Genomic DNA, 26,532 nt, shown 5'->3' with positions numbered 1-26,532 from the left:
CTTAAAATTTTGAAGATGACTATTAACCAATTTGGTAAAAAATAACTTTCTTTTTTCTTCTATTTCTGTTTTCATGGTATACATTCAGCTCTGGTTATGTTTTAAGAAGCAATAATATATAATTTTAAAACTTTCACTTCTTTCTAGTCTTAGTAAAAAAAACTAATTTCTAAAAAATTACCATTGATTTTAGGAAGAACTTCAGGTTGAAATTGATGTTATATTTTTTAGGTATTTCAAGACCCCGGGCTGATAGTGCTCCACCTACACCAGTAAATAGATTGAGCATGCCCCAAACTGCAGCTGTTAATACAACCCCACCTCATAATCGAAGACATCGTGCTGTAACTGTGAATAAGCCAACAATGAAAAACAGCACAGTAAGTCTTTACCCTTAGCAACAGCTATGTTGTGTTGATATTTCTTATAATGCAGATGATAATTGCTTTTCTTTTTCTTTCATTCAAATAGGCTAACACTGCTCATGCTTCCAAACACCAGCCATCTTCTACTTCTCCGCTGTCTAGCCCAAACCAGACTAGTTGTGAGCCTCGACCACTACCTGCTCCTCACAGGCCAAAAGTTAATAGTATCTTGAACCTCTTTGGATCATGGCTGTTTGATGCAGCCTTTGTTCATTGTAAGCTTCATAATGGAATAAACAGGGACAGCAGTATGACTGGTAAATATTTTCACCCTTTTTGTACACTTCATCCTCTTTGTTGCCATTAACAGGTTTGGCTAACCAAAATTAAAATCTGAAAAATAATATTAACTTACGTCAGTGTGAAATATTATATTAATTTATTATAAATAACATCTTGATTTTATTGGCAACTTAAGGGACTGTAACAGTTAAAAGTAAAATTTTGTAACTAGGTCACTTATTTTCACTGACACTAATAAAGATGTCTTCTGCAACATATTGGCTAAGAGAAAGTTTTGTAGCATTACTTCAAAACTAAATTTCCTAACTGAATTATTTCAAGCAGTTAATTAGGATGGGCTGCAAGCCCTATAATAGGATGTGCCTGCATTATTTCATTATTGTTTGTTTTTTTCCCCAGAATTGCTATTTCAATGATTAGTTAAATTCTTTAGCTTCAAGGGTTCTGTAAAGCTGTAGTTTTCAATCTTTAATCTTCAAATTTTTTATCTGACTTCCTCATTTTTTAAATTTACATATAAAATTGGACATAAGAGAAATAATGTATAATAATGTTCCAGACAGTAATAGAATGAAACTTTTGGCTCATTGTTTTTTCCTAGCTCAGTAAGAATACATCATGTTGATATAACTCAGAATCACATTGCATAATATTTTGTAGTAGCTTGTTATTATGTATTCTGTGAAAAATATAGCCACTGACTCCACCCTCACTGTAAAATTCTCAAGCCCTTACTAGTAGTAGTAAATTTAATTAGTATTTATTGATCTTTAAACATAGCATTTATTGATATTTAAACATATAATACTAAGATGCTAAGAATTTGTAAGTGAAAAAGGTTTGTTTTTTCATATGTTTCATATTGCTGGTATCCTAGCACTTAGTCTAATTTGCATTGTGCAATATTTAGCTGACTTTGGCTGATCTAGAAAGCAAAACTGGTAAGTACTTGCATGGGAAAGCTATCTAAGACGTCCAGGGCTATAGGCTAGACTGGGAGGTTGAAAAAAGTGTTTTAGAAAAAGGCAATAACAAATAATTTCTATATCAGGACAATAAAATTCCATGTATATGTTAGTGTAAATCAATAGGAGCTCAAATGGGAGGAAATTTTTCTGTATTCTGATATAGGCAACAGGAACAAGAATTTAGGGACCACTAAAAATTTTAAAATGTGCTATATAACATCTATACGTGAAGGGCTTCTGCCCTGCAACATGCAAAATTTGAGAACTACCTATAGCTACCAATTTGTCCTATCAATAAGACAATCTCAGACATATTTTTATTTATCTAGATTTTTTTTAGGAAATATATTGTCTTGAAGTAAATTACCCTTCAAAAAGGGCAACATTAATTCCTCCTGATACCTTTGTTTTGTGTCTGCCCTCTCCCTCATGTCTTTTGGAGTATAGGTTTTATAATACTTGGCACACTGTCATTAGAACCCTTCATTTTTCAGGTTTAGGTGTTTGATCAGAATTTCATTATCAATTCTCTCAAAATTATTGGGACTTTTCTCAAAATTTCCAATGGTTCAAGCACTCACTGATCACCCCAATTATTGTGTTCATATCTTGCCATCTTTCTTTCCTGTTTTAAGCTAAGATTTTCCTACTTGTCTTTTTGAACTAAGTTGTTTCCATGTATGCCTTATCAATTCTCATATAATTTCACTTCTTATAGAGCAACCATTGAGATTCTGTAGCTGCCTTTCATTTTTGGATGCAACTGTATCATACAGAGTTTGAATGCAAATTTATTTCTTCATTTTTCTTTTAATACTTTTTTAAAGCTTGCATTCAGCACCTCATATTGCTGCTCTGTATCATTTTATCCCAAGGCCTTCATTTTACTTATTTTAGTCTTCCTACCTGTAGTATCCTTCCTTCCTTCCTTCCTTCCTTCCTTCCTTCCTTCCTTCCTTCCTTCCTTCCTTCCTTCCTTCCTTCCTTCCTTCCTTCACTCCCTTCCTTCCTTCCTTCCTTCCTTCCTTCCCTCCCTCCCCGCTAAAAACCAAGAGACCATTATTTCTATTCCTATCTTAGCCACAAAATATACATATACATATGATTGTTTGTCTTGGGTAATAGCTCCTTGATTAGAGTATTGTTTAGTGCTTAATTGTTTGGTGTTAATTTTAGTATATATCCTTGCTTATCTGGCTGTTGACTGCTGGCAAAGAAGTCTTCTGGTATTTTTGCTTCCTTTTAGCAGTAAACAAGCAATAAACAATAGCATAATCCAGAAAGTACCCAAAAGAAAACAGTATTCCCACTGACAGGGTGTAGAGATGCTGTCTAGGAAATAATCAGACAAGAGAGGCAGGAGCTCCCAGTGGCTTAACAGTCAGAGAAAGAAATTTAGGAAGGACCCACCCTAATGAATCAAGCAGTTAAAAGTGGCAGAAAGTTTCTACTTTCAGACTTGCAAGATTCTATTATTTACAATAAAATAACATTAGGTCATCTAATTGTATCTCCTGTCTGGTTTCTCTGGGAGGGCTGATACAGCAAACTACTGTATATAAACAGAAAGCAAACCCTGTTCCCTTATAGCACTGAAGATATTACCTAGTAAGCAACAAAGCTTAGAGAGCACCCAGGACTTCACAGTTCAGCCCTGAGCTACATATATTCTCTTCCATTGGGGACCAATTGATTAGCCACTGCAATCCCAGCAATACTGTCCTTAAGTGAATGTAATGGTTGTTGGCTGAGTATCCATCCCAAGCCAAGCCATTCCCAGCTTGGTCTATCCCTGCCCTGAGCCATAGTAAGAAATTGCCTCCAAATTCCCCATCTCCCTATCTTGCCCCCATCTCTGCTCTTTTGGCCACTCTTCACCTTGCGTGGCCTTTGTGGAATGGCAAACGGCACAGAACTGGACGACTTTGGGGCTGCTTGCCACTCCCCAAGGAGCCACAGCCATCCCAGTCCCTTGCTACCCTGCACTCCCAAGATTCCTGCCTCCCTGCACTCCACCACCCCAGTTGACTTTCTCCACTATCTTCTTGCTCCTGATGATGAGGAGGCAGGTCATGCTTATAATCACTCATGCCCTAATCAAGTCCAGATTCGACTACTGCAATGTGCTCTACGTGGGGCTGCCCTTGAAGAATATCCAGAAACTTCAGTTGGTACAGAACGCAGTGGTGCAGGCAGTTACATGTGCTCCTACAGCAGTGCATGTTACACCTCTGTTCTGTGAGCTGCATTGGTTGCCAGTTTGCTTCTGGGTCTACTTCAAGGTGCTGCTTTTAATCTTTAAAGCCCTTCAAGGCGTGGGAGTGGGCAATCTGTGTATTTCAGATGAATGAGAAAGAACTTTGTTTAAAGCTCTACAGAGCTGCTGCTAAATTCAAATACACAAAACTGGATCAGTGGATAGTGTAATTTGTTTGTTTTATGAAGTGATAGACAAACTCAGAAGAGTTGCACTAACTGAGTGAATAATTAATTGTAGTTGAACAAGAGGAATTGCTGGCCACTCAAGGAGGTACTGTAAAGAAATGAAGGCGTGTCTGTCCTTTTTGTAATTTCTCAACGTTCAAGTGTCATGTGCCTGTTTGTGTAGGCTTAACTACATGTTATGCAGTATAAACTAATAAAGATTCAAATAAATTTTTGAGTCTGATTTAGAACCATTTTCCCCTGTTCTATTCTTTTTTTTTCCTAGCCTTGCTTGCTACATTTGGTTGTGTGTTATGTTTTACTATTCCTGTTTCTCTTAAAATAGAAACATTATGTTATTTTAATCTTTTGACTTGGTGAAAGATTGTTTCTATGTTGTAGTTACTCTGGATAATTTGCATAGCCAATATTGGAATTACAGTACAGTATTTCTTTACTTTGAAGCATTGCTGAAAGTAGTCCTTTGCATAAACATGTACTTTGTGGAAGGAACATTCTTTGCTTCAAGTCTTTTGTCATTTAAAACTTTTCTATATTAGAAAAGCAAATAGGTTGCTGGAAATTCTTATTTTTATATAGTCTTGAATCTGAACATATATATAGCTGTTGCAAAAAATGCCAACGTGAACATGGATAAAGGGTTACTTTAAAAATGCCCTGGAAGTAAGAGAACAAATGTGCAGAAGGCATGCTTGTTGATAGCAGCTACAGATTGCAGAACCCTTGAAGAGAAAGCTTGAACAGTTTTCTTTTCTTGCCTCAGTTCTTCTTTATTAAGTCATTACTCAGGGCTTCAAGCAGCCCTCAGTACAATGCAGAGAAATTAGATGTGTTGCCTCACATTTTATCTAAAATGAGAGATTGCTGTGGTAGTAATAAGCCATATGGGAAATGGCTTTCTAAGGTTGGAGACATTTTTGTTTTATCAGTGGATATGATGGCATAATTAATTCTGCTTTGATTTATGCAGGCACTACTTTATGCAAATATACCTTCACAGCACATAAGTAATGATTGGATTTGTTTCAGCTTTAATTTAAACAATACATTACTATTCCCACACAAATCTTCATAGTTACAAAATTAATTAATTCCAGTGTGATCCTCAGAGTGAAATAAGATTCTTAACTACCATTTACATTAAAAGGGATTTCTTATGAACCCCTTCCTGGTCTGTTTTTTTCCCAGATGATTTGTAATTCTTTCCCCTTCCACTTTTCCACCAAGTGCAGGTAACCTTGAATTAAAGTTTCTTCTGTTGCTTTTTTTTTTTTTTTTTTTTTTGAAGAAAGGGTTTGAGTGATCACTAAAATGTTTTGCCATCCCTATGGAAACTGCAAATAAACTGATCTGATGTGAGATAAACAGATAATAAATTTTCTTTCTTTCCGTCTCTTTATGATTTCCTTATAGTGTAGATCTTCATTTGCTGATATATGAATAAAAGCAAATTGCTTTCTGAATAATACTGTAAAACTAAATGTACAATATATGAAACCCATGACAGTATTTTAAATCTTTCAAAATTCTGCATGAAATCATAATTTTGAACCGTAATGCTAATTTCCTATGTGTTTAACCAGCCTGCTTAGATCATAAGTTTTTAATATATGTTTCAAAACCCTAAACACTATTTAACTTGTTATTACAGTTTCATCATTTTAAAGTATTTTATAACTATTGCTGTCCTTTGATTTATTTCCATTTTATTTCTATTATCTTGCAGCATCTTTTATCCAAATTCTTCTTTCTTATAAATCTTGTAAGTAGGAACTAGTAGCTTCTCTTTAATTGCAGTCATGTTTTTTTTCTTTTTCTTTTTTTTTTCATAATCCCATTTTTTAAAATTTGTATCATTGTCATGTAGCTTTTGCTCTTTACATGGGAAAGACAAGTAGCTGTGTGTGCTTTTTTAAGTGGGGAAGATTGTTGGCAAAAGCAAATCTGCCTGAAATCAGTCCCATCATTTTCCGTACTCTAGTCTGTGTTCATGTCATGAATTATAGGACTTTGCACTAACCATGTTTTTTTCCCATAAAGCTTCTTTTACACAGATCTAGTGTTTTGATTTGTATGCATTCTGCATGTAGTTTTTTCCTCCCTCCTCCTCCCCCCCCCGCCCCAATATAACATTTTGCTGGCTAGCTTATTCAGGATAAAAAATGGCTCATGGGAAGACGCATAAAGATTTGGATTTAGTTACCAAAATAAAATTAGTGAAGAAATTGTTTTTTTTAAAAAAAAAAAACAATAAAATTTATCTTAACCTGTTTCTTCTAAATTACCAATCTATTAGTAATAAACATTCAGTGCATGGGCAGAGCTTCTGTTTGTAAGACTGTAGTTGACATAGGCTGCATCCTACGTAGCTTTCTTTGAAGTAACTCTGAATTTTGAATTCAGTGAGACTTTTGAGGAAGCCTGCATAGGATTATGCTGTAAAATATCTTTCTCCATTTCCCTAATAAGGTAGAGTTGGACTAACAGTTGCTTTTTTAGAACTGGAATTATTCTTTTTTGTGAGCATCCATTTGCATGATTTTAAACTGTTCATATTTGCTAGAATCCATCTAACATATCTGGAAAAAAGGAATTGGGTAGGGAACATCTGATTGAGAGCTAGAAAAAACTGAACAGTTACATGTTTCCATAGAGCATTAATGACCGTAGAAATTTGTGAATAAAATATGCTTGATGCCTGTTGGGAAAAATATAGCCACAGGAAGAGAAGAGTGAACTCCTTGTAGCTTCCTGATGCACTTTAAACTATATTGATTTTTTTCCCCCTTGATCCATGCCACCAAAAGTTTTATAGGCATGCACGAATTTCCATCTCAGCACTCAGGCCACCTTTGCCATACCATCCCTTGTGTATCTCATAAAAGCGACTCATAGTTCTGGAAAGCAGGCTTGATGAAGATGAAACAACAGTAGAAGAAAAAAATTGAGAAGTGTATGGAAGGCATTTCCTTCTGAGCATTTTCTCTGGTGCTATAGAAATATATCTCTTCGCTTTTTTGAAGCAAAATTTTCCATAGACATGATTTGGAATTTGCCATCTGCCTGCACCCTTATTTCTAGTTCCAGTGTAGGTTCACAATAGTGGCAAAAGGTAAAGGAGAAGTAATTGGGAACCCAAGAGCTTGCTGGATAGTTAAAAGGCCAAGTCAAGTTTTTGAGGACGTAAAAGAGTTATATAGCGGATAAGGAAAATTAATGACATCGCTGTAAAACAAGTTTCAGGGGATTTTGTTGATGCATCTGGCTGAGAATGTGAATGGAGCAGAGTCTTCTGTGCTTGGGTAGCATGGATTGTTGAAGGAGGAGATGATTTACTTGTGTGTGAAGGTGAAAGGAAAATAATTTTCTTATAAAAGTCATAGTCCCTAAATGCTTTATAAACAGAGGCATTAACGTAAATACAGCAAACTAATGTTTTTTTATGATTACTAAATTTGACATGATCTTTGTGTCCAGGATCCCATGAGCCTGTTGGATATGCTTGCAAATGTAATGAAACTCTGTACTTCTTGTTTTTGTTTTAGCTATAGCAACACAAGCAAATATGGAGTTTCGCAGGAAAGGTTCACAAATGTCTGCAGAGACGGTGGCTTCCAATCCTATGTTTGATGCAGGGGAGTTTTCTGACAACTATGAATCTGGCAGAGCAGAGGCATGTGGAACACTCTGTAGAATATTTTGTAGCAAGAAAACTGGAGAAGATATACTGCCAGCCTACTTATCTCGGTACTGATTTACATTTTGAATTGTTCAAATATATTGTTATATACCTTTGTTACCCATGAAGGGTTTTTTCCAACTTCTTAATGTTTGGCCACTTCAGATATTGGATTTTAAATTAAATAATTTTAAATTAATACACATTCTATCAATTGAGATTTCAAGAATAATATCTTTGACATTTGGGTATGTAAAAACACAATATTCTGGATTCCATTTTTTAAGCAAATAAAATACAGTTTTCTTCATTATATGCTTCCCACACCACTTTAGGAAAATGTTAATAGGAAGAGGGTGTAATAATGATAACAATAAGGAAAGTAGCAAATTTTTTCTTTTCTCTTTTTCCCATAAACCTTATTAGGCTTCAACAAAATATGCAATGTAAGGAAATGGAAAAGAAAGGATTGGAAAAAGGAAAGATTGAGAACAAAACAGAAGTGCAGAAAAGAAAAAAGAATTAGAAAAAGAATGACTTCCAATTTTCTTTGATACAGATACAAATGTAAAATATATTAACCTCTTACTCTGAAATTAACCATACTATTTATTTAATCATAAGCAATTCTAATTGTCAAATTCCAAAATTAAAGTTTCATTTAATTCAGTTTCAACAAAAAGTCCACAAGTGGTTTCCAAGTAGAAACAATGCTAGAGAAGACTTTTGTTGGATCAATTTTGCCATCTCAACCATTTGCCATTAAGTTTACTCTTCATTCTTACATTGTAGGAATTTGTAAGTCCTTCCACCTTTGCATAGAGAAATCTCCTTACCTGTTGTGATATATGAAAACGAGATATTTTTCAATTTGTTTATCCATCAGGGCCTAAAAAAAAACCTCTGGTTATAATTGTAATTCATTTTAAGAATTCTCTGAATTAAACTATGTATCTGATCTCAATATTTCTTAGTTTTCTTATATGTCTACCAAGGATAATAAAAAGTATCTTCACATTGATTACATTTCCAACGTATATTTGACACTACCTTATACATATTTTACAATTTATCAGGTATTAAATACCAAAAGTACGTCATCTTATAAAAATTCTCTTTCAAATTATAATTCAGTGTAAATTTCAATCCTTTAATCCTCATACTCTACCATTGCATAAGCATTATATCGTATCCAAAAAAATTGCCCATTTAATCATACAGTCTTTAACATCTTCCATATTCAATTTCAATAAAGGTTTATACATCTTATCAATAACATGCTCATCATTAGAACACAAACCAATTCAAAATCAGTTTACTCATTTATAAAATCGTAATTCTTGCCCAGTTTAAATCTTTCTGTCAATTGAGCATAAGCAAACCATTGACAAGGGTGACCTGTTTCCAATCTTTCTCTTGTTTTTAATTTAGGTTTTCCTTCAAGAAAAGTTAAATTGACCAGCATAGGTCTATTAGGTGTAACTATCATTTCTCTTCTAAAAAAAAACTTCTTGGTGTGGATTTTGGGAGACAATCTTGTTTTATACTTCTTCCAAACCCTTATATGGCTCATCTAATAAAATGATTTTTAAAATCTATATTGACCTTAACTTGTCATAACAGAAATAGCTGTGCTGCCCAAATGTCAAATCATTTTGTTCCAACTCCAATAACCTTCCACTTCTCAAAGTCATCCAGTCTTTCATCCATACAATAGGCAAGATACAGATTTAAGTCAGATAATCCTAGCCCACCTCTTTCTTTAGCATCTTGCAACAATTTATATTTAATTCTTGTTTTTTTTTTAATCCTGCCATACAAATTTGCAAATAACTTTTTGCCATTACTTAAGAATGCTTCAAGGCAAGTAGCAATTCTTCAGTTGTTTGGCAGAAACTCTTCTAATATCATTTATAAGAAAAAATGTTTATTTGAATTGTGAAACTGTTAATCCAGACTGCATATTTCAGATGTCATGGTTGTGTCTATGAAAAGCAAATGAATACTCATTTTTTCCCATTGTCCTTTTGTAATACATGGTGGCATATTGTGATTACTGACATGTTTATGCAATTGGCATCATTGATTATAATAGGTGAGAAACAGATAACACAATATATGTAACTACTAGGAGAGATGAAAAGCTCTCATTCACAGGGTTCCAATTGTAATGGTGCTTTTGCTTTAATTGTGATATGTAATTCTGCACATAGCTTAATGTGGAGAGTCTTATTTTACAGGGAGGACAGAAGTATAAGAAGTCAGTCCCTAAATCAAATAGTCTTTTTGTGTGAAGAAAATATTATACTTTAAATTACTCCTTCATGTTGCTGATTAGTAAACGACTTCAGATCAGATGAACCTACACTTATATTTTAGTTTTAGTATTCTAAAAGTAGGTCATGATGTGCTAAATAAGACATATTCCTTTGGGTTTAAATATGAGCCGAGGTGGCACAGCAGTTAGAGTGCAGTACTGCAGGCCACTTTAGCTGACTGTGTTCAGCAGGTCAGCGGTTCAAATCTCACCGGCTCAAGGTTGACTCAGCCTTCCATCCTTCTGGGGTAGGTAAAATGAGGACCCAGATTGCTTACTGGTGTACACCGCTTAGAGAGTGCTTGCACTTAAAGCGGTATATAAGTCTCATAAATAAATAAATAAATAAATAAATTGTCATTTACTCATTGTATTTAAAAGATTTCCATGCCATCTCAGCATAGTAAGCCCTGGTGGTTACATTTTTAGCTAGGAGAAGAATGATTTGGTCATCCTGGATGATTTGGTTAATCATTCTCTTTCAGCCCAACATCTCATAGTTGTTAGGAAGATGTAAACTGTCTTGAGGTCTCAGAATAAATGTGGGATATAAATAAAAGTGGTATATAAATATAAGAAGCAGTTCAGTGTAGTTGTTAAGGCCCCAGGCTAGAAACCTGGAGACCATGAGTTCTTGCCCTGTCTTAGGCACAAAGCCGGCCAGACAACGTTGGGCAAGTCATTTTCTTGCAGCCCTAGGAAGGAGGGAATGGCAAACCAATTCTGAAAAATCTTGCCAAGAAAACTGCAGGGAAGTCACTGAGAATTGCACACGATTGAATGGAAAGAAAAATAAATAAATGCAATAAATAACTGATATTTTAATTCAGCATAACTAATTAAAACATCTGCGAGACTGAACAGCATGATAATTTTCAACTGCTAATTTGAAACAGAAAAATGTAGCAGATGCTTTAGATGCTCATGAGGCCTCACCATAAATGCCAAATTTCTCTTTGCTGTTGACCATCTAAAATAATCTTGGTTTGCTAATGCTTCTTTCCTATAACTCAGAGGTCCCCAATCTTTTGGGCACCAGGGATTGGTTCTGTGGAGAGAGGTTTTTCCGCAGACCAGAGGGTCCGTGGTTTTGTGTGCTGCCTGCATCTCGCGGACGGGGCTTTGCTTGTATGTGCGGACTGGTTGCTGGCATGCTATGTCCCAGTACTGGTCCACAGACCAGGGGTTGGGGACCCCCGCTATAACTGTTTATATTTTTCTTTTTCTGCCAGGTTTTACATGCTTTTAATTCAGGGACTGCAGATATCTGATTCTGTTTGCCACCCAGTTCTGGCTAGTGTCATCTTAAACTCCCCTGCCTTGTTCTGCTGTGACCTGAAGGGGATTGATGTCTTGGTTCCTTACTTCATTTCAGCACTTGAAACTATCTTACCTGACAGGTAAATTGATAACATTCATACTACTTTTTAAACTGCTGAATATTTTCAAAACTTCATAAATGGAATTACCGTGTTGTCAAAGAATTCTACAAACTGCAAATATGAAAAGTATCTGGTTGAGTAAGGTTTTTCTGTATTTTAAAGAATACAGGTACAACAGTTCATTTAATGACCGTTCAAAATTACAATGGCACTGAAAAAAAATAATTTATGACCGTTTTTCACATTTACAACCTTTGCAGCATTCCCACCACCACATGAATCAAAGTTGAATGCTTAGCAACTGACTCATATTTATTATGGTTGCAGTGTCCCAGGGTCATGTTATTGCCTTTTGTGTCCTGGCAAGCAAAGTCAATGGAAAAGTCAGATTCACTTAATAACCGTGTTACTAACTTAACAACTGCAGTGATTCACTTAACAATTATGTTAAGAAAAGGTTGTAAAATGGGTCAAAATTGACTTAATGTTTCGCTTAGCAACAAAAATTTTGGGCTTAGTTATGGACATAATTTGAGGACTACCTGTATTAACCCAGAAAACAGATCAAAGGGCAAAATGGAAGGGAAAGATTATTGATGTGGTTTGTTATGTTCTGAATGACTTGTAGCATACATATATAATACTATATGAATGTTTACAAAAATATATGCTCTTCTGTGTTATGCCTTTTGATCCCATTAAAAATGGATAAGGGAAATTGATAGAGTTGGGAATACTAGATAATATTTTTCTGTTTTAATTATTATTGATTTTTACTATTGATAGAGAGACCGCGTAAATAACTAATTTTTGAGAAAGTAGCTTTCATTATTAGCTACATCCGGCAAACAGAGTTGCACTGATTTTAAAGCAGACTTATTAAAGAAAGGATTGTCTTATGTATATGGCTTCTTTATTCATGTTTTAAAGTTTAAAAAATAAATCTGATTGTTTTGAGAGTCAAATTATTTTTACATCATATACAGAAGCATAGCAATAAGTGTTGGTTCATCTATCTCAGTTCTGTGAACACTAACTTGTGGCAAGTATCAGATAGGGATTTTTCCTGTCCTACTTAGAGATGCTAGAGATTGAAACCAGGACCTTCTGCTTAACAATGTACTAACTTATATTTGACTAAGATGCTAAGTTCTCCAAAAGATCTTGTGCAGCCACCCATCTAAAATACTCAGAGGTAGAACACTGAGTATTTCAACAGAGTTGAACATCCTGCCCTTAGCTTCAGGTATAAAGGACATGAAATCACCTGTATTCAAGCTGAATAAGAATTCCAATATTTTCTCCCTACAATTTTTCCATTGGGGTCTTCTACCGTCAAACCATGACATTTTGGTGAATCTTGAGCAAACATTTAATGCTACACTTGCACACTTAAATAGGATATTTTTGCTTTGAAATAGAAGTTGTAGATTTAAAAAAAACCTTATTTTGTTGTTGTTTTTTATCCAGGGAACTCTCAAAATTTAAAACATATGTGAATCCCACAGAACTAAGAAGGGCCTCTATCAATATTTTACTGTCCTTGTTGCCTCTTCCTCATCACTTTGGAACAATCAAATCAGAGGTAATGGATTTTAGGGGTTTTCAGTGATTTTTTTTTAAAAAAAAAAATAGTCTAAACATAACCAAATAGCAATTAGTATAGGATACTTCCAAGTTGCAAAAAATGTTATTATTACATAAAAAAGAAATAAATTCAGAAAATGAATAAGAATGCATGAATTTATTATAAATATTCTTGTATCAATTAATACTTCATTAAGATAAAATATTTTAAGACTTTTGACATTCATATACCACACTGTAATTTCAAATAGACAGGATCATATACATATTTTGCATCTTGAGCTGGTAATACAATGTGATTGTTAAGTGAATGTCAGTCCTGGCCTTTACTATACAGACAGATTCTTGACATCTCCTTGGTATTCTTACCACTCCATTCCTTTGGAGTTTCATACTTAATGATTCATAGTTCTATAAATACAAGTTTCTGCATATAACTGAAACTTCAATTATATTTCCTCAATCTGCATAGACTGAATTTTTTAAAGTTTTGCTAATTCGTATCATTTACAGCTTTATAGTTCATTTAATAGCTCTATTGAGCAATATTTTTGTGTTGCATTCTTTAGTTCAGAGTAGGAGTATAACATATTGGGAAAGTAAGATAACATCCTTTTTGATTAGATACGTGCTAAACGCATGAAAGAGAATAAAGATTATATTCAAATTTGTTTTTCAGATTGTTCTGGAAGGAAAATTCAGCAATGATGAAAGTTCATCCTATGATAAACCAGTAACCTTTCTTTCTTTGAAACTGAGACTTGTGAACATATTGATTGGAGCCCTGCAGACAGAAACAGACCCTAACAATACACAGATGATACTAGGTTGCTTTTCTACTTGATCCATGAGATGTTTGCTTTTGAAAAAAAGTTTTGTGCATGTTACCTGAGTTATCATAAGATCAGATTCCAGTTACTGGAGATTATGAACAGTTAACTTTTTTGTTTCCTTGGTATCTGGTATTAGGAGCCAGAGTGATAAATAACTGTTCTTCAAAATTTGTGAATGTGTTTTTATAATATTTGTATTGTTCTGATGACTTCAATTTGATCTTATTAATTAAGGAAATTAAAAATGAAATGATGTTCAAGTAGAAAGAAAAATGACTTTCTAAGTGATTGATACATATTACTGTGATGGTAAGCAAAAACCACAGGCTGTTCTATACTTTATTTGCACTTACAGATGAATAATATTGGGGGGGCTCATTGGAAGAGGGTATAATTTCTGGACAAACAACTCAAAATATACTTTCCTCTGATAGCATACAGAAAAAACTATTTTTTTCCAAAACTGTTACAATTTTTTTTGACAGATGTATATATTCAGTTGTTTTATAACACATCTTTTTATTTATTTGTTTAAACGATCCCCTCCCCCAAAATACATTTTTTTCTTTTTTTTTACCATATACTTAGTAGGAAATAAAGGGCAGTCTCTGAAAACACAAAAAAAGGGGGGAGAATCTTTCAAGTAGCAGTATAAAAAAAATTTACCATGGGAAAGGCTAGTGTGCTTTAGAAATTCCTTTGTCGAAGGAATTTAAGGCAGTACAAAGACATTGCAAAGCTTTGACATTGATAAAATTTATTTTATTTTTGTTTTCATAATTTAAAAATTAATATCTGCGTTGACTTTATATATTCACATGTCCAAAATATGCTTGAAACTCTAAAGTGCAAAAAATTCTCCATTGCATATGTTGGTGCGATTCTGGATGGACAAATTATGCTCTCCAGATGTTTAACTCCCATTAAACTATCTATAGTTCTAGTTCCTTTTTCAAAGGAAAAATAATGATGGATAATTCCCCCCCCCCAAAAAAAAGTATGAATGTAGTAGAATTGACCTGAAATTGGTAAATGTGGATCTGAAAAGAAATTTCTAATTTTCAAAAATTGGGAGCAATGCCTTCCAGTGCAAAAAACATTATTAGATATAATGTCACACAGACAGAGACTTTAACTGAAAAAATGTTGTCATATCTTAAATCTTCTTCTACAGCTGCGATGCTGAACATTGTGCAAGATTCAGCACTTCTAGAGGCCATTGGTTGCCAGATGGAAACGGTAAGATTCTCTCATTTTTAAGAAGAGATGCTTTGGTGAGTCAAAGCAGATTATCGTATAAGCACAAAAGTTTTCTGAAAATAGCCTTCCTCTTCTCATCAAAGATTTCTGAATTAATAGAATGATGGTGAGAATATTGTCCTGAAAAGTCACAGTCGCACTAATAGTGGCATTAGCACGGCAAGTGGAGGAAGCACAGAACCAACAACTCCTGACAGTGAGAGACCTGCACAAGCTCTGCTGAGAGATTATGGTATGATTGTCTACCTTAATACTTGCAAAAAAAAAAAAACCTAGTCTGCAAATCCCATTTTATTTAAAGTGGCATCTGAAAGTTTTTGAATAATTTACACTTTTTAATTGGAAAAAAAGATGTGTGTGTGTGTGTGTGTGTGTGTGTGTGTGTGTGTGTGTGTGTAGGGCTTTTTTTCTCATAGAATGCCCAGAACAGAGTTCCGGCACGTTTTTTGGATGGAACCTTGTAGGATAGGCAAGGTGGGTTGTGTGACGTGTGTGAGTTCTGGCACCTTTTTTTTTTTTTTTTTAGAAAAAAAGCACTCTGTGTGTGTGTGTGTGTGTGTGTGTGTGTGTGTGTGTGTGTGTGTATTCCAGCAAGCGTTTGGGTGATGAAAGAGGTAATGATTGCTTTTCAGCAGATCTGTTTTACTTTATTTTGTTTTGTGATTATACAGATAACTTTTTAATATATGTTTTTAGTTTATGACTCTGTAAATAACTTGAGTCTTGGAAGAGGGTAGATATAGATATACATGAAGCTAATAAATGTTGTTATGATAAAGAGACAGAGGGGAAAAGATATTGGGTAACAATTGGTGTCTTTGTGCAGTATATAAATCTGTGTTATAAACTATATAATAAACCACCTGTGAGGTGATTTGGGAGCTTTTTTGTTTTATAATAGTTTTTCTATCTGTTCCCTTGTTGTAGCTTCTCCCCTCCCCATCTTTTCACTATTGCTACTTTTTTTATTCTAATTATTAATTACAGCCTTCCAAATGCTACTAAATGTATATATAATATTGAGTCTGATTTTCAGAATGGAGAAATTTTTGTGGCCTTATATATTGTGTCAGAATGATCTGATGTCGTTGAAATTGGGGGAGAAAATGTAAATAACTTCACTAGATGTTGCTTTGATTTCAGCTTTTTGACTCCCTCTGTTTGTATTTATCACACTAAATGTATACTGTGTTCTTAAACAAGTCAGAGAAACCCAAGATTCATTAATCAATATTAATCAGATGTATATAAAATATTATATGTGCGCAAATATGTGTGTTATTATGTATGTGTCCATTACATTTAAAAATCATCGTTCTACCTAACTCTTTTCCTTGTAGAATTCACTTCAGGACCCGTCAGAATAGTACATATTTGTCTCATTTAGAACATTCTGTCATACTTTTCTGTGGCAACTGAAAGCCGGAATGACTCTTTTGACTAGAAAAGCTTGTTTTCATAGGCATTAAGAAGCAATTGTTATCTGAGGTTACAGATTTCTGAATCTGATAAACCAATACCAGTTGAAGATCAGCTTCTTTGATAAAATTAGAAATCCCAGTCATCCTTCCTAAGGACCCAGAAGGCACTTGTAATGAATTTCCAAATAAATTCACCAGGCAGGCAACTATTTGTATATCTAATTAGCCATCTGAATCCCTTTCTACCATTAATGACAGCATAAAACCATCACTTTTAAGTAAAGCATCAGATAAGTTACTCTTACTACATGACTTATGAAAGACAGTTAATTATTTCACAGAGGTAGACTAGTGTTCCATGTTTTTATGGAGAAATGCAGGATGTTATCAGATTAAACTTTGAAGTCGTGTATACTTTTTAAAGTGATTTTTCCATTACTTTAATGTATGAATGAGGAGGAGGAAAATAACTAAAAAGAAAAAGGATAATAAAAAATTATATAAAAAATCATTATAAAAAGTATATGAAATAATATTCTTTCCATTACAGATAGTTCTCAGAGCTTAACAACTCTGAAGTTACAAAAGATACTTAAAAAGCTACTTATGACCTACCCTTGAAGTTATCCTGCCCCGCCCTCCATCCCATAGTTATATTTTAGGCCCTTGGTAACAGGCTCACATTTACGACTAGTTGCAGCGTCCTGTGGTCATGTGACTGATTTACAACATTTTATGTTGTTTTTAGGCAGAAAATGGCAAAAACACCTATTGGATATGCTGAATTCACTTGACAACCACCTGGTTCACCTAGCAATGATGCTATTGGTGTTAAATATGTTTTAATTAAATGTGCTGCATTTAGCAATTTTAGGCAACCCTTCTTTCAACAACTCAGTAGTTTAAAATAAAATGATTTTTCCAATGACCAAAACAAATATTTTTGATCTGGAATTATCTCAAAATATAAATATTTTATGAGCATAAGTTTTAAATTATATTTTGGTCTCAGTTGCTTTTAAATATGCTTTGTGCTCTATGATGAAGCTAATACAATGGAACTGTTAGGAAAAGTGAAACCAGATCCCTCCCAAGATATCAGAGGAGTCACGTAATGTTAACTATGCCAGTAGTAGTTTTTTTTATTAGAACATTTCATTCTGTAGAGAAATGTGATACAGATTACTGCCCAGAGATCAAAGTGAAAGATTTTTTTTTTTACAAAAATCATATGATAGCAAGACTTGTAATACCTAAAAGATTGTGAAACTTAAAATTCTTAATTTTCTTCATACATATGTAGTGCTGTTGTCATGCTTGGAGCAACTTTTATCTTGTTTAAGATGGCTCACACCAGTGACTAAAAACTATTTTGAGAATAATAATAAAAAGTAGCATAAAGCCTTAATAATACAACATGTACAGAACAATCATTGAGAAGTCTTCCCTGTGGACTCTGCCTCCTGTCTCTTGCTTTCCCTTCCTGAAATTAGTAGTCATGATATACTTGCATAGTAAGGAGCGCATTTCATAGCCTCAGGGTAGCTAAGTTAAGTGAAATTAACTTTTCAGCTTATTATAACATTAACCAGTCTTGTTTAATTAGTGATTTGTGAGTGGGGGCTTATGTAATGTACTTAAACAAGACTACATAATGGATGTTATTGATTGGATAGGAGGTTGCAGAATTTTACTTCCCAGCTTAATCAGCAGAACTCTGTTATGACTAACCTTAACAAAGAAATGTATAGAAAAAAATACAAAGAACAAGCCAGATTTATGTGAGTGGAAGTTGAGCTCTAGGAAGCTTCTTGAAGCTAAGTGGCAAAATTTAGCGGCATTATAAATGACCTGGACATTTTTGGCAGCTGGTACAAAAGCTAAGTAATCATCTGCCTCCCCTGGAGCCATTGTTAGAAAAGAAATCATCATTTTTTAATGTAAACCCCCCTCCCAAATGGCACTGTAATAGTGTACATGTGATAGTTTCTCCATACCACAAAGGCCAACTGGGCAACATAAAGAAATATTGTAGTATTCCCCTTCCAGGAACGCAGAGGGAAGGGCATTGAAAAGCCCAATTATACGTAGGATAGACCAGTGTAGAAAGATAAGATGCAGTGATTCTCCCATCAAAGTGGAGCAGAGGACTAAACTTCAATTCTAGATCCAGGAGGTGTTGTGTAATCGATTACTTAGCCTTATCCCTTTATACAGGGATCCCCAACCCCCAGTCTGTGAACTGGTATCAGGCCGTGGCATGCCAGCAACCAGGCCGCATAAACAAGCAAAGGCCCATCTGCAGGATGCAGGCAGCACACAAAACCGCACCCCCTTTGGTCCATGGAAAAATCTCTCTCTGTGTAACTGGTCCCTAGTGTCCAAAAGGTTGGGAACCTCTACTTTAATATACATAAATTAATAACTAGGATAGGCCACACTGTGATTTTCCAGTCTTAAGACTTTCTTCCAATTGGAATAAAAATTATTATTCAGCATTCCAAAATTCTCATTCATGGTAAACCTGGATAAATCAGTTATATTTTTTGAAAAGACATCTACTTCCAGATTATATTTTACTTTGTGCTTTAGAAATAGTTTATGCTTTCAGTAAGGCAGTGTTTCCCAAACTTGACAATTGTAAGGCATGTGGACTTCAACTCATGCCTTAAAATTGTCAAGTTTGGGAAACACTGCAGTAAGGTAATAGACTTCGAAAATATTGAATTGTGAAAGTAGTAAGCCTCAGGCATGGAAAAGTTTTCTGTTTTTATCAGAACAATAATGTTGCCAACTAAAAACCAGATTTTGCAACAGAGAAGGTTGGTTGGGGAAAGGTGAGTTTTTTAACTTGTCATCCTGAACTATTCATTTCTCAAATGCAGAAAATTTTCCATTTCTGGAAAAGGATAATATTTAGGTATAGAATACTAAAAATAGGATATTGTTAGCTACATACAGTAGTGGCCAAAAATTGTGAAAACCTTTTGGGAAAAGTGTATTTTTGAGGTTTGATGGCTAATAATACCATAAAATTATATATCAATGGAAAGATAATTTAATCAAGAATGTAATGCAACATAATTTGTTCAATTATCTGTACTGTAGTCTATGAAAAGTTATAGCCAAATAACCAGAAAAAGGAAGCACAACTTGCTTAGGTTGTTATTAGATAAATTTCCTTCTTCTGATTGTAGCCAATGAGCATGAGTGTTTAGAGAGCCAATCAAGTGTCATCTTGTTTTGGCAACAAGCCAATCAGAACACAGTAGGATTCAGTTATTGATGTCATGTATTGAAGCTGAGAGGAGGACATTTGTCAGTGTGATATGTGATCGCTATCAAGTTGGTTGGAGTTTTTTTTTCCTTTCATTTAGTGAGCTTGTAAAACATAATAAAATTAAAGTAATGGTGCAAAGAGCTGACTGGTTGCCCAGAAAGCGATGTAAAATAATATTATTAAGTGAACAAGGCTACAGTTATAAAGAAATTAGGAAAAATTGGTGGAAACTTAACCAAAGGTGGCATTTCTCCTGTACACTTTTCCCAAAAGGTTTCCACAATTTTGGCCACTACTGTAATAATGTTATATTTATTTTGTTCAAGTTTTTTTTCTCTCTCTCTTTTTTTTAGACCAACAAAACAAAACAAAGCACACCAAACATTACACATATACACACGTAACATATCCTTTTTTGTTAACAGCAATTTGTATATTTTGTTCAAGTTTTATTTCCTGCTAAAAAGAGGCATTTCAAAATTTATCACAAAAATATAATGGAAAAGGTTGGAAACACAGAGAAAATTTAAGTTAGCCAAATTTACCAAGATTTCATTAGCAGCATCAACCAATGTTTTAGATCAGTACCTAGCTACCTTAATTAACATTAAGAGACTAAGTTACTTCCTGTTGAATGTTTTACTTCCCCAGAGGAGTGTGTACTTTGTTTCCTGAGTGTATTGTGGCTGCTTTAGCTTCTGTCTGATGGACTGCTTTGCTGATTGTCACTAATGCTTAGTTGTTTTCCCTCCCTGTGGTGTGTGGTATTGGGGTTTATATCCTAGCTCTTCATACAGATACTGCAGCTGGACTCCTGATCCGCAGCATTCATTTGGTAACACAGAGGCTCAACACACAGTGGAGACAGGAAATGAGCATCTCGCTAGCTGCATTAGAGCTTCTCTCTGGTTTGGCAAAGGTGAGCTTTAGGGAGTCTTCTGAGAATTGTTTCTGTTAGGCTGGAGGATTTGTACTCATCTTCCTTTACTTCTTTACCAAAATCTCTTTCCTGGCAATGGCAGAGCCGGCAATGTAACTTGTTCTATACTAGGATCTAATATTTTTTTCCACTTGGAAAAAAATGCTACAAAAAAGCTGAACTGAATAGCAATTACATGAAATAAAACTAATTAAAAACAAAGTAAGTCAAAAAGGTAAGTATAAAACTCCACTATCCATGGGGCTTTTGCATTACATTCTATAGTTGGGTATATTAAGTTCACTTGTCTTTTTATGGGGTTTTAACTTAATGTGATTTCCTAAAGCTAAGCAACTTTTTGTATTTCTCATATCAGGTGAAGGTTGGCGTTGACTCTTCTGATAGGAAGAGAGCAATTAGCTCTGTGTGCTGTTACATTGTGTATCAGTGTAGTCGTCCAGCTCCTTTCCATTCTAGAGATCTCCATTCCATGATAGTCGCAGCATTTCAGTGTCTCTGTGTCTGGCTCACCGAACATCCAGACATCCTTGATGAAAAGGTGAGTGAAAATGCCACTCTATATAAGCATAATTATTTGTGATAACAACTACAAGTAGTCCTCAACTTACAACCATTCCTTTATTGAACATTTGAAGTTGCAACAGCATTGAAAAAAGTGATTTATGACCATTTTTCACATATACAGTATAACTATTGCAGCAGCCCTGTGGGTCACATGATCAAATTTCAGATGCTTGGCAACTGGTTCATGTTTATGACTGTTGCAGTATCCCGGGGTCATGTGACCACCTTTTGTGACCTTCTCACAAGCAAAGTCAATGGGGAAGCTAGATTCACTTAACACCCATGTTACTAACTTAACAGCTGTGGTGATTCACTTAATAATTGTAGCAAGAAATGTCCTAAAATGGGCAAAATTCACTTAACAAATGTCTTGCTTAGCAACAGAAATTTTGAGCATAATTATGGTCATAAGTTGAGGACTACTTATATATCTAAACTGTGTCTGCATGTTTTGTTTGTAAAAGCAGTACAAATAGGAGTGTAAAGTTTTCAATGGAAAATCACATTCCACCCTTTAACAATTGCCCCAGGAATTATCCTGTAGTTTGTTTTCAAAATATACAGTCCACAACAAATGATGACATTTGCCTCAGTTAAACTACAGGAGATAGGGTAAAGTAAAAGGAGCTTGCATGTTCTTTCTTGAATGTTTTTAATATAATCACAAAAGATATGATGCACATATATGCATCATATATCCTCCCCCTCCAAAATCTAGTTATCAAAATGACTATATATCATTTTAAATCCAGTACTGCTGAGTTTTAAAAACAGCAAGCAAAAAGCATCTTAGAGTTTTTATCATTATAGATTTCATAGTAGTAGGTTGTTTTGGACTCCTAGCTCCTAAAAGATCTGTTAAATTACAAACTTTCTTGAAACTATCCAAATGAAACCAATGCCAGGAAAGTGATCTTTTAACTATACAGTGACTGCCCTAATAAACTAATAGTGCAAAGTATGTAAGAAGCTAATTAGTAAAAACGTAATCTGTAGCAAGTTGAAACACTGTAAAAGGTTTTCATTAAAATTTCTGTGATTCACACATATGGGTTATCTACTTATTCAGAATCCCTCTGAGACTCTTTCAGAGTTTACAGGAATGTGACAGGAGCCCTGCACAGTACATACCACAAGTGTAAATATAGCTTCTGCTTAATCCTTTGAATTGTTTTGGACCAATCCAAAGATGGAGAATTCTTCTTTTGGTTCCTTGTTCTATTGAAAATCTCATTATCTTATTGTTGTTTTGTTCCATTTATTCATTTTTATTCTACATTCATCCTCATATTTTTCTAAATATTTATAGAGTAGTTTAAGGTCTTAATTAACTTAGTTATTTTAATTCTTTATTAAAGTGTTTTTTTGTTAAATAGCTGAATGGTACAGCATTCCTTTTTTAGGATTGTTTAAAAGAAGTATTGGAGATTGTGGAACTGGGAATCTCAGGAAGTAAATCCAGAAGTAGTGAACAAGAAGTTAAGTACAAAGGAGATAAGGAGCCAAATCCTGCTTCCATGAGAGTGAAGGATGCAGCTGAAGCTACCCTCACATGGTATGAAAGATTATTGAAAGTAATCCTGTTAATCACAGTATATTTTTCTTAGCTTGATTAATGTTTCCACAGAGAATTTGCTCAAAACAGTGTTTTGCTTAAAAATGAAGAATCTTAGAAATACATACAGTATTTAATTAAAAAATACATTTTCAGTGTCAGCATTTTCCTCTAAAATATGCTTGATTATGTTACTTAAAATTGTAGGCTGTTTGATGCTTTTTGACAGCAAGACACTAGAAAAAATGTCATAGATACAATTTATGCTGCTTCCAGCATTCTACAGCATTCTTCCAGCATTTCTACTAAATATGTCTTGACTAAATCATTTTTTTGGTTTACAGCATCATGCAAGTTCTTGGAGCTTTTCCTTCACCCAGTGGTCCTGCTTCTCCTTGTAGCTTAGTAAATGAGATCACCTTAATTAAATATGCTCGGCTGCCTTCTATAAACAAATACAGCTTCCGCTATTTTGTCCTGGATAACAGTGTCATCCTTGCAATGTTAGAGCAGCCCTTGGGGAATGAACAAAGTGAGTAAATATATTGTGTATCTTTTCGTGTATGTATGTGTATATGTGTTTGCAGTTAATTAAACTGGTCTCCTGCATTATAGAGTATTGTGCTGAACTGTAGAATATTGTAAAATTGTGCCATATTAAATTTGGGAAGTATATGTGATATGCAGCTCAACTTAAGGAGATGATAATTCAGTTTCAAGATGATTCATCCTGGTTTGTTTCAAAACTGATGACTAGGACTTTGCCTGTTTTATTTGTTGTATTCTTCATTTACTAGCTTATTTTTGGAGCAAGATTTTATTAGAATAAGTTGTAAAAAAATTGAAATTTTCTTTTTAGATTGGCTTTTAGGTACCATACCCTTATAAAAAGGTATTTCAAAGGGACATATTATGAAGAAGTTTGCAAACTGAATTACGTTATAAAAATGAAAATAAAGCTGTAATCATCATAGAACATTTATTATTAAAGTAATCTTTTAATACTAATTACTGGGGAATGTGTAGAAAACATTGTGCCATTTATGTTTGATTTATAGGTTTTCTATAGACATTCAAGTACCATTCAGGTACAGAATCCAGAATCCTTGGTCTAATCCAGCAGGCTGTTACATTATTAGGACATTTCAACTGGATTCTTAAGGCTCATTTTTTGTGATCTTGGAGCCTCCAGAACACATGATAAAACTGAGTTGTAGTATAGGAATTCAAACAGAAGCCAGTTAAATACAAATTAAGTCTGTTTCTATTTTAATAAGTCTTGCAGATTATCTATAAAAATATAGCACTTCAGAGGAATATTTTTTGTTTTGAGTCACTCAGTAATGGGTATGCTATAACCCATTTGATTTTATTCTTTCCTCTTGCTTTCATTCCTCTGGTAAATTAAGATTGTCCAAGTTTATTTACAGACATAATGGGGGAGGCAATTAGTTTATTTCCAGTAATTGTATGTAGCTCCTGCACGTGGAGCAAGCTTATGCTTCTATCTTCAAATCTGTCTATTGAATTTCTAGCTCTGCCAATTGTGTTACTGAAATTTTTCGTTCCTTAATTTGTTTACATATGCCCAATGTAATCTTTTTCAGCATTATTATTTTAAGAGGTTATTCATGCTAGTCTTTCTCTTCCCCAGATGACTTTTTTCCTTCACTCACCATTCTAATCCGTGGGATGTCTGGAAGACATGCGTGGGCACAACAACTTTGTCTTTTGCCAAAAGGAGCCAAATCAAATCAAAAGGTTTTTGTCAGAGTTCTGGGTAGAACTAATTTGCTTTCTTATAAAAACCAAGGAGCACTGAAAAATGTTCAGTAAACCGTGCTAATGTTACACTACCCCTTAGTGCAATGAATTACTGATTTTAATGCCCCTTTCAGTTTCACTTCCAAACTAACCATGGATTATTTCCTCTCCTATTTATTGTAGAGATCTATCAAGGATTACATTTTTAAAAATTAAAATAACTGATTATTGACTTAGAGACTATTTCTATTACCATCCAAATTTGGGAAATGAAGAGATAATGAATCATGTTCATCCATATATATAGTATGTGTGGTTCATATCTTCCATTTAACAATTGCAACATTTTATAATAGGGCAATAGTTATGGTCTGTCCTTTACTAATCTAGCGGTAGTTATAAATACGTCTTAGAATCTTTTTAGCACAAATACTGTTTTCTTTAGTGATATATCAATTAATATTAAAAATTCCATTTAAAGATATCACAAAGTTATTTATTTACTAATACTAAAATAACTATGGTATCCGTGTTCATCATTCCAGAAGATTCAGTATTTGTTCTGGTACTTTGTTTTTTCTCTGAACTAATCATATTCTAATAAATCAAAATTATGAGGGTGGAGAGCGAACCTCCACCCTCATCCTACACCCGAACTATAGATATTCTCAATTATCACAAATCAAAATTATGTACCAGAAATAATAGCTGACAGATTATTGTTTAAATTATCATTATATTATTTAGAAATAATATTTACATCCATATGAACGTATGTCCATATCCAAAGATACAGATAAATCTTACTGTCTCCAGTCTTGCTCATATTTGTAGTAAACAGTTTTGCAAAACTCTGATTTTTGGCACACAGTTTTTACTCAACAATCATTTTACTACATCCACATCAATATGAATTTCCAAGTTCTCCTGATTCTAAGAGTCTAAGTTTAACGTAACGTGGTCACAGTTTTTTAGCATGTTGTTTCCTCCATAGTGAAAATTGCAAACACACACCAGAGAATGATTTTTCAGTTTTCTTCAGTTCTCTTCTGAACCTAATTCTCTGAAGATTCAGGTTTTCACTAACCACAACTTTGTTATCTGAGGTTTTATTCTGTCATATAACTGCTTAGATTATAACATCTACCTGTGTACCCAATGTAATCTAAGAAAACATGTTAACACAATTATATAAATGCAGTTAACTTCCAGCATGACCATTGATAACATACACAAAAAAGTTAAAAGCAAAACTGACTATCAGACTGTAACGTTTCACCTTGTTTAGATTACAGCTAAATTCAGTAGACTACTAAATTAAAGCGATCTCTCTCATTTCAAGTAAAAAATAGTTGGGAAGGCATAATAAATAATTATTTAAATGTTACTTTTCTAATGAATTATGAGTGCTGCCAGTCCCAAATTTATTTCAATCTGTTTCAGTGCTTTTACAATAACAAAATATTAAACCTTTTAAAGTAAATGTTAAGATTGATTGTTCTCTTTTCAACAGCTATTTGTTCCAGAACCCCGACCTGCACCTAAAAATGATGTTGGATTAAAATATAGTGTGAAACATCGCCCATTTCCTGAGGAAGTGGACAAAATTCCTTTCGTGAAAGCAGACCTGAGCATTCCAGACTTGCATGAGATAGTTACTGAGGAAGTATGAAATTTATAATTTCTGATTTATTTCATGTTGCACAAAAAAACTTTTTAAATTCTTCGCAGTTACTTTTTACTCTCTTGCGTGTATTCATATCAGTCTTTCTGGGACAAAATAATGTATTTGTACATCTTTGCATCTATTAGAACTTTCTCTGCTTACTAGACATATAAAGTAAGTCAGTCATCATTTTTCAGGAAGCC

General features: G+C 34.1%; 1 protein-coding gene across 7 annotated transcripts in view; it reads left to right on the top strand.

Annotated features, from left to right (window-relative positions):
• RALGAPB (Ral GTPase activating protein non-catalytic subunit beta) overlaps nucleotides 1–26,532 on the top strand; it is a 70,547-nt gene that overhangs the window by 30,623 nt on the left and 13,392 nt on the right. For 3 of the 7 annotated variants that reach the window (XM_039319144.1, XM_039319141.1, XM_039319139.1), the window contains 15 exons: nucleotides 232–380; nucleotides 472–682; nucleotides 5,808–5,843; nucleotides 7,627–7,828; nucleotides 11,310–11,477; nucleotides 12,930–13,044; nucleotides 13,726–13,873; nucleotides 15,054–15,118; nucleotides 15,239–15,371; nucleotides 20,626–20,759; nucleotides 21,136–21,318; nucleotides 22,748–22,899; nucleotides 23,244–23,431; nucleotides 24,554–24,660; nucleotides 26,177–26,329. In XM_039319144.1, coding sequence (XP_039175078.1) covers nucleotides 232–380; nucleotides 472–682; nucleotides 5,808–5,843; nucleotides 7,627–7,828; nucleotides 11,310–11,477; nucleotides 12,930–13,044; nucleotides 13,726–13,873; nucleotides 15,054–15,118; nucleotides 15,239–15,371; nucleotides 20,626–20,759; nucleotides 21,136–21,318; nucleotides 22,748–22,899; nucleotides 23,244–23,431; nucleotides 24,554–24,660; nucleotides 26,177–26,329 — 2,144 coding nt within the window. The remainder of the gene's footprint in view (nucleotides 1–231; nucleotides 381–471; nucleotides 683–5,807; nucleotides 5,844–7,626; nucleotides 7,829–11,309; nucleotides 11,478–12,929; nucleotides 13,045–13,725; nucleotides 13,874–15,053; nucleotides 15,119–15,238; nucleotides 15,372–20,625; nucleotides 20,760–21,135; nucleotides 21,319–22,747; nucleotides 22,900–23,243; nucleotides 23,432–24,553; nucleotides 24,661–26,176; nucleotides 26,330–26,532) is intronic. The other 4 variants (XM_039319145.1, XM_039319143.1, XM_039319142.1 and 1 more) reach the window with 3 other exon arrangements.

This window comes from Crotalus tigris, unplaced genomic scaffold (assembly GCF_016545835.1).
Source record: "Crotalus tigris isolate CLP2741 ecotype Arizona unplaced genomic scaffold, ASM1654583v1 scf7180000022411.5474196:2289641, whole genome shotgun sequence".
NCBI classification, from domain to species: domain Eukaryota; kingdom Metazoa; phylum Chordata; class Lepidosauria; order Squamata; family Viperidae; genus Crotalus; species Crotalus tigris.
Note: the sequence above shows the minus strand (reverse complement) of the source record. Positions and strands in the feature narration are given on the sequence as shown.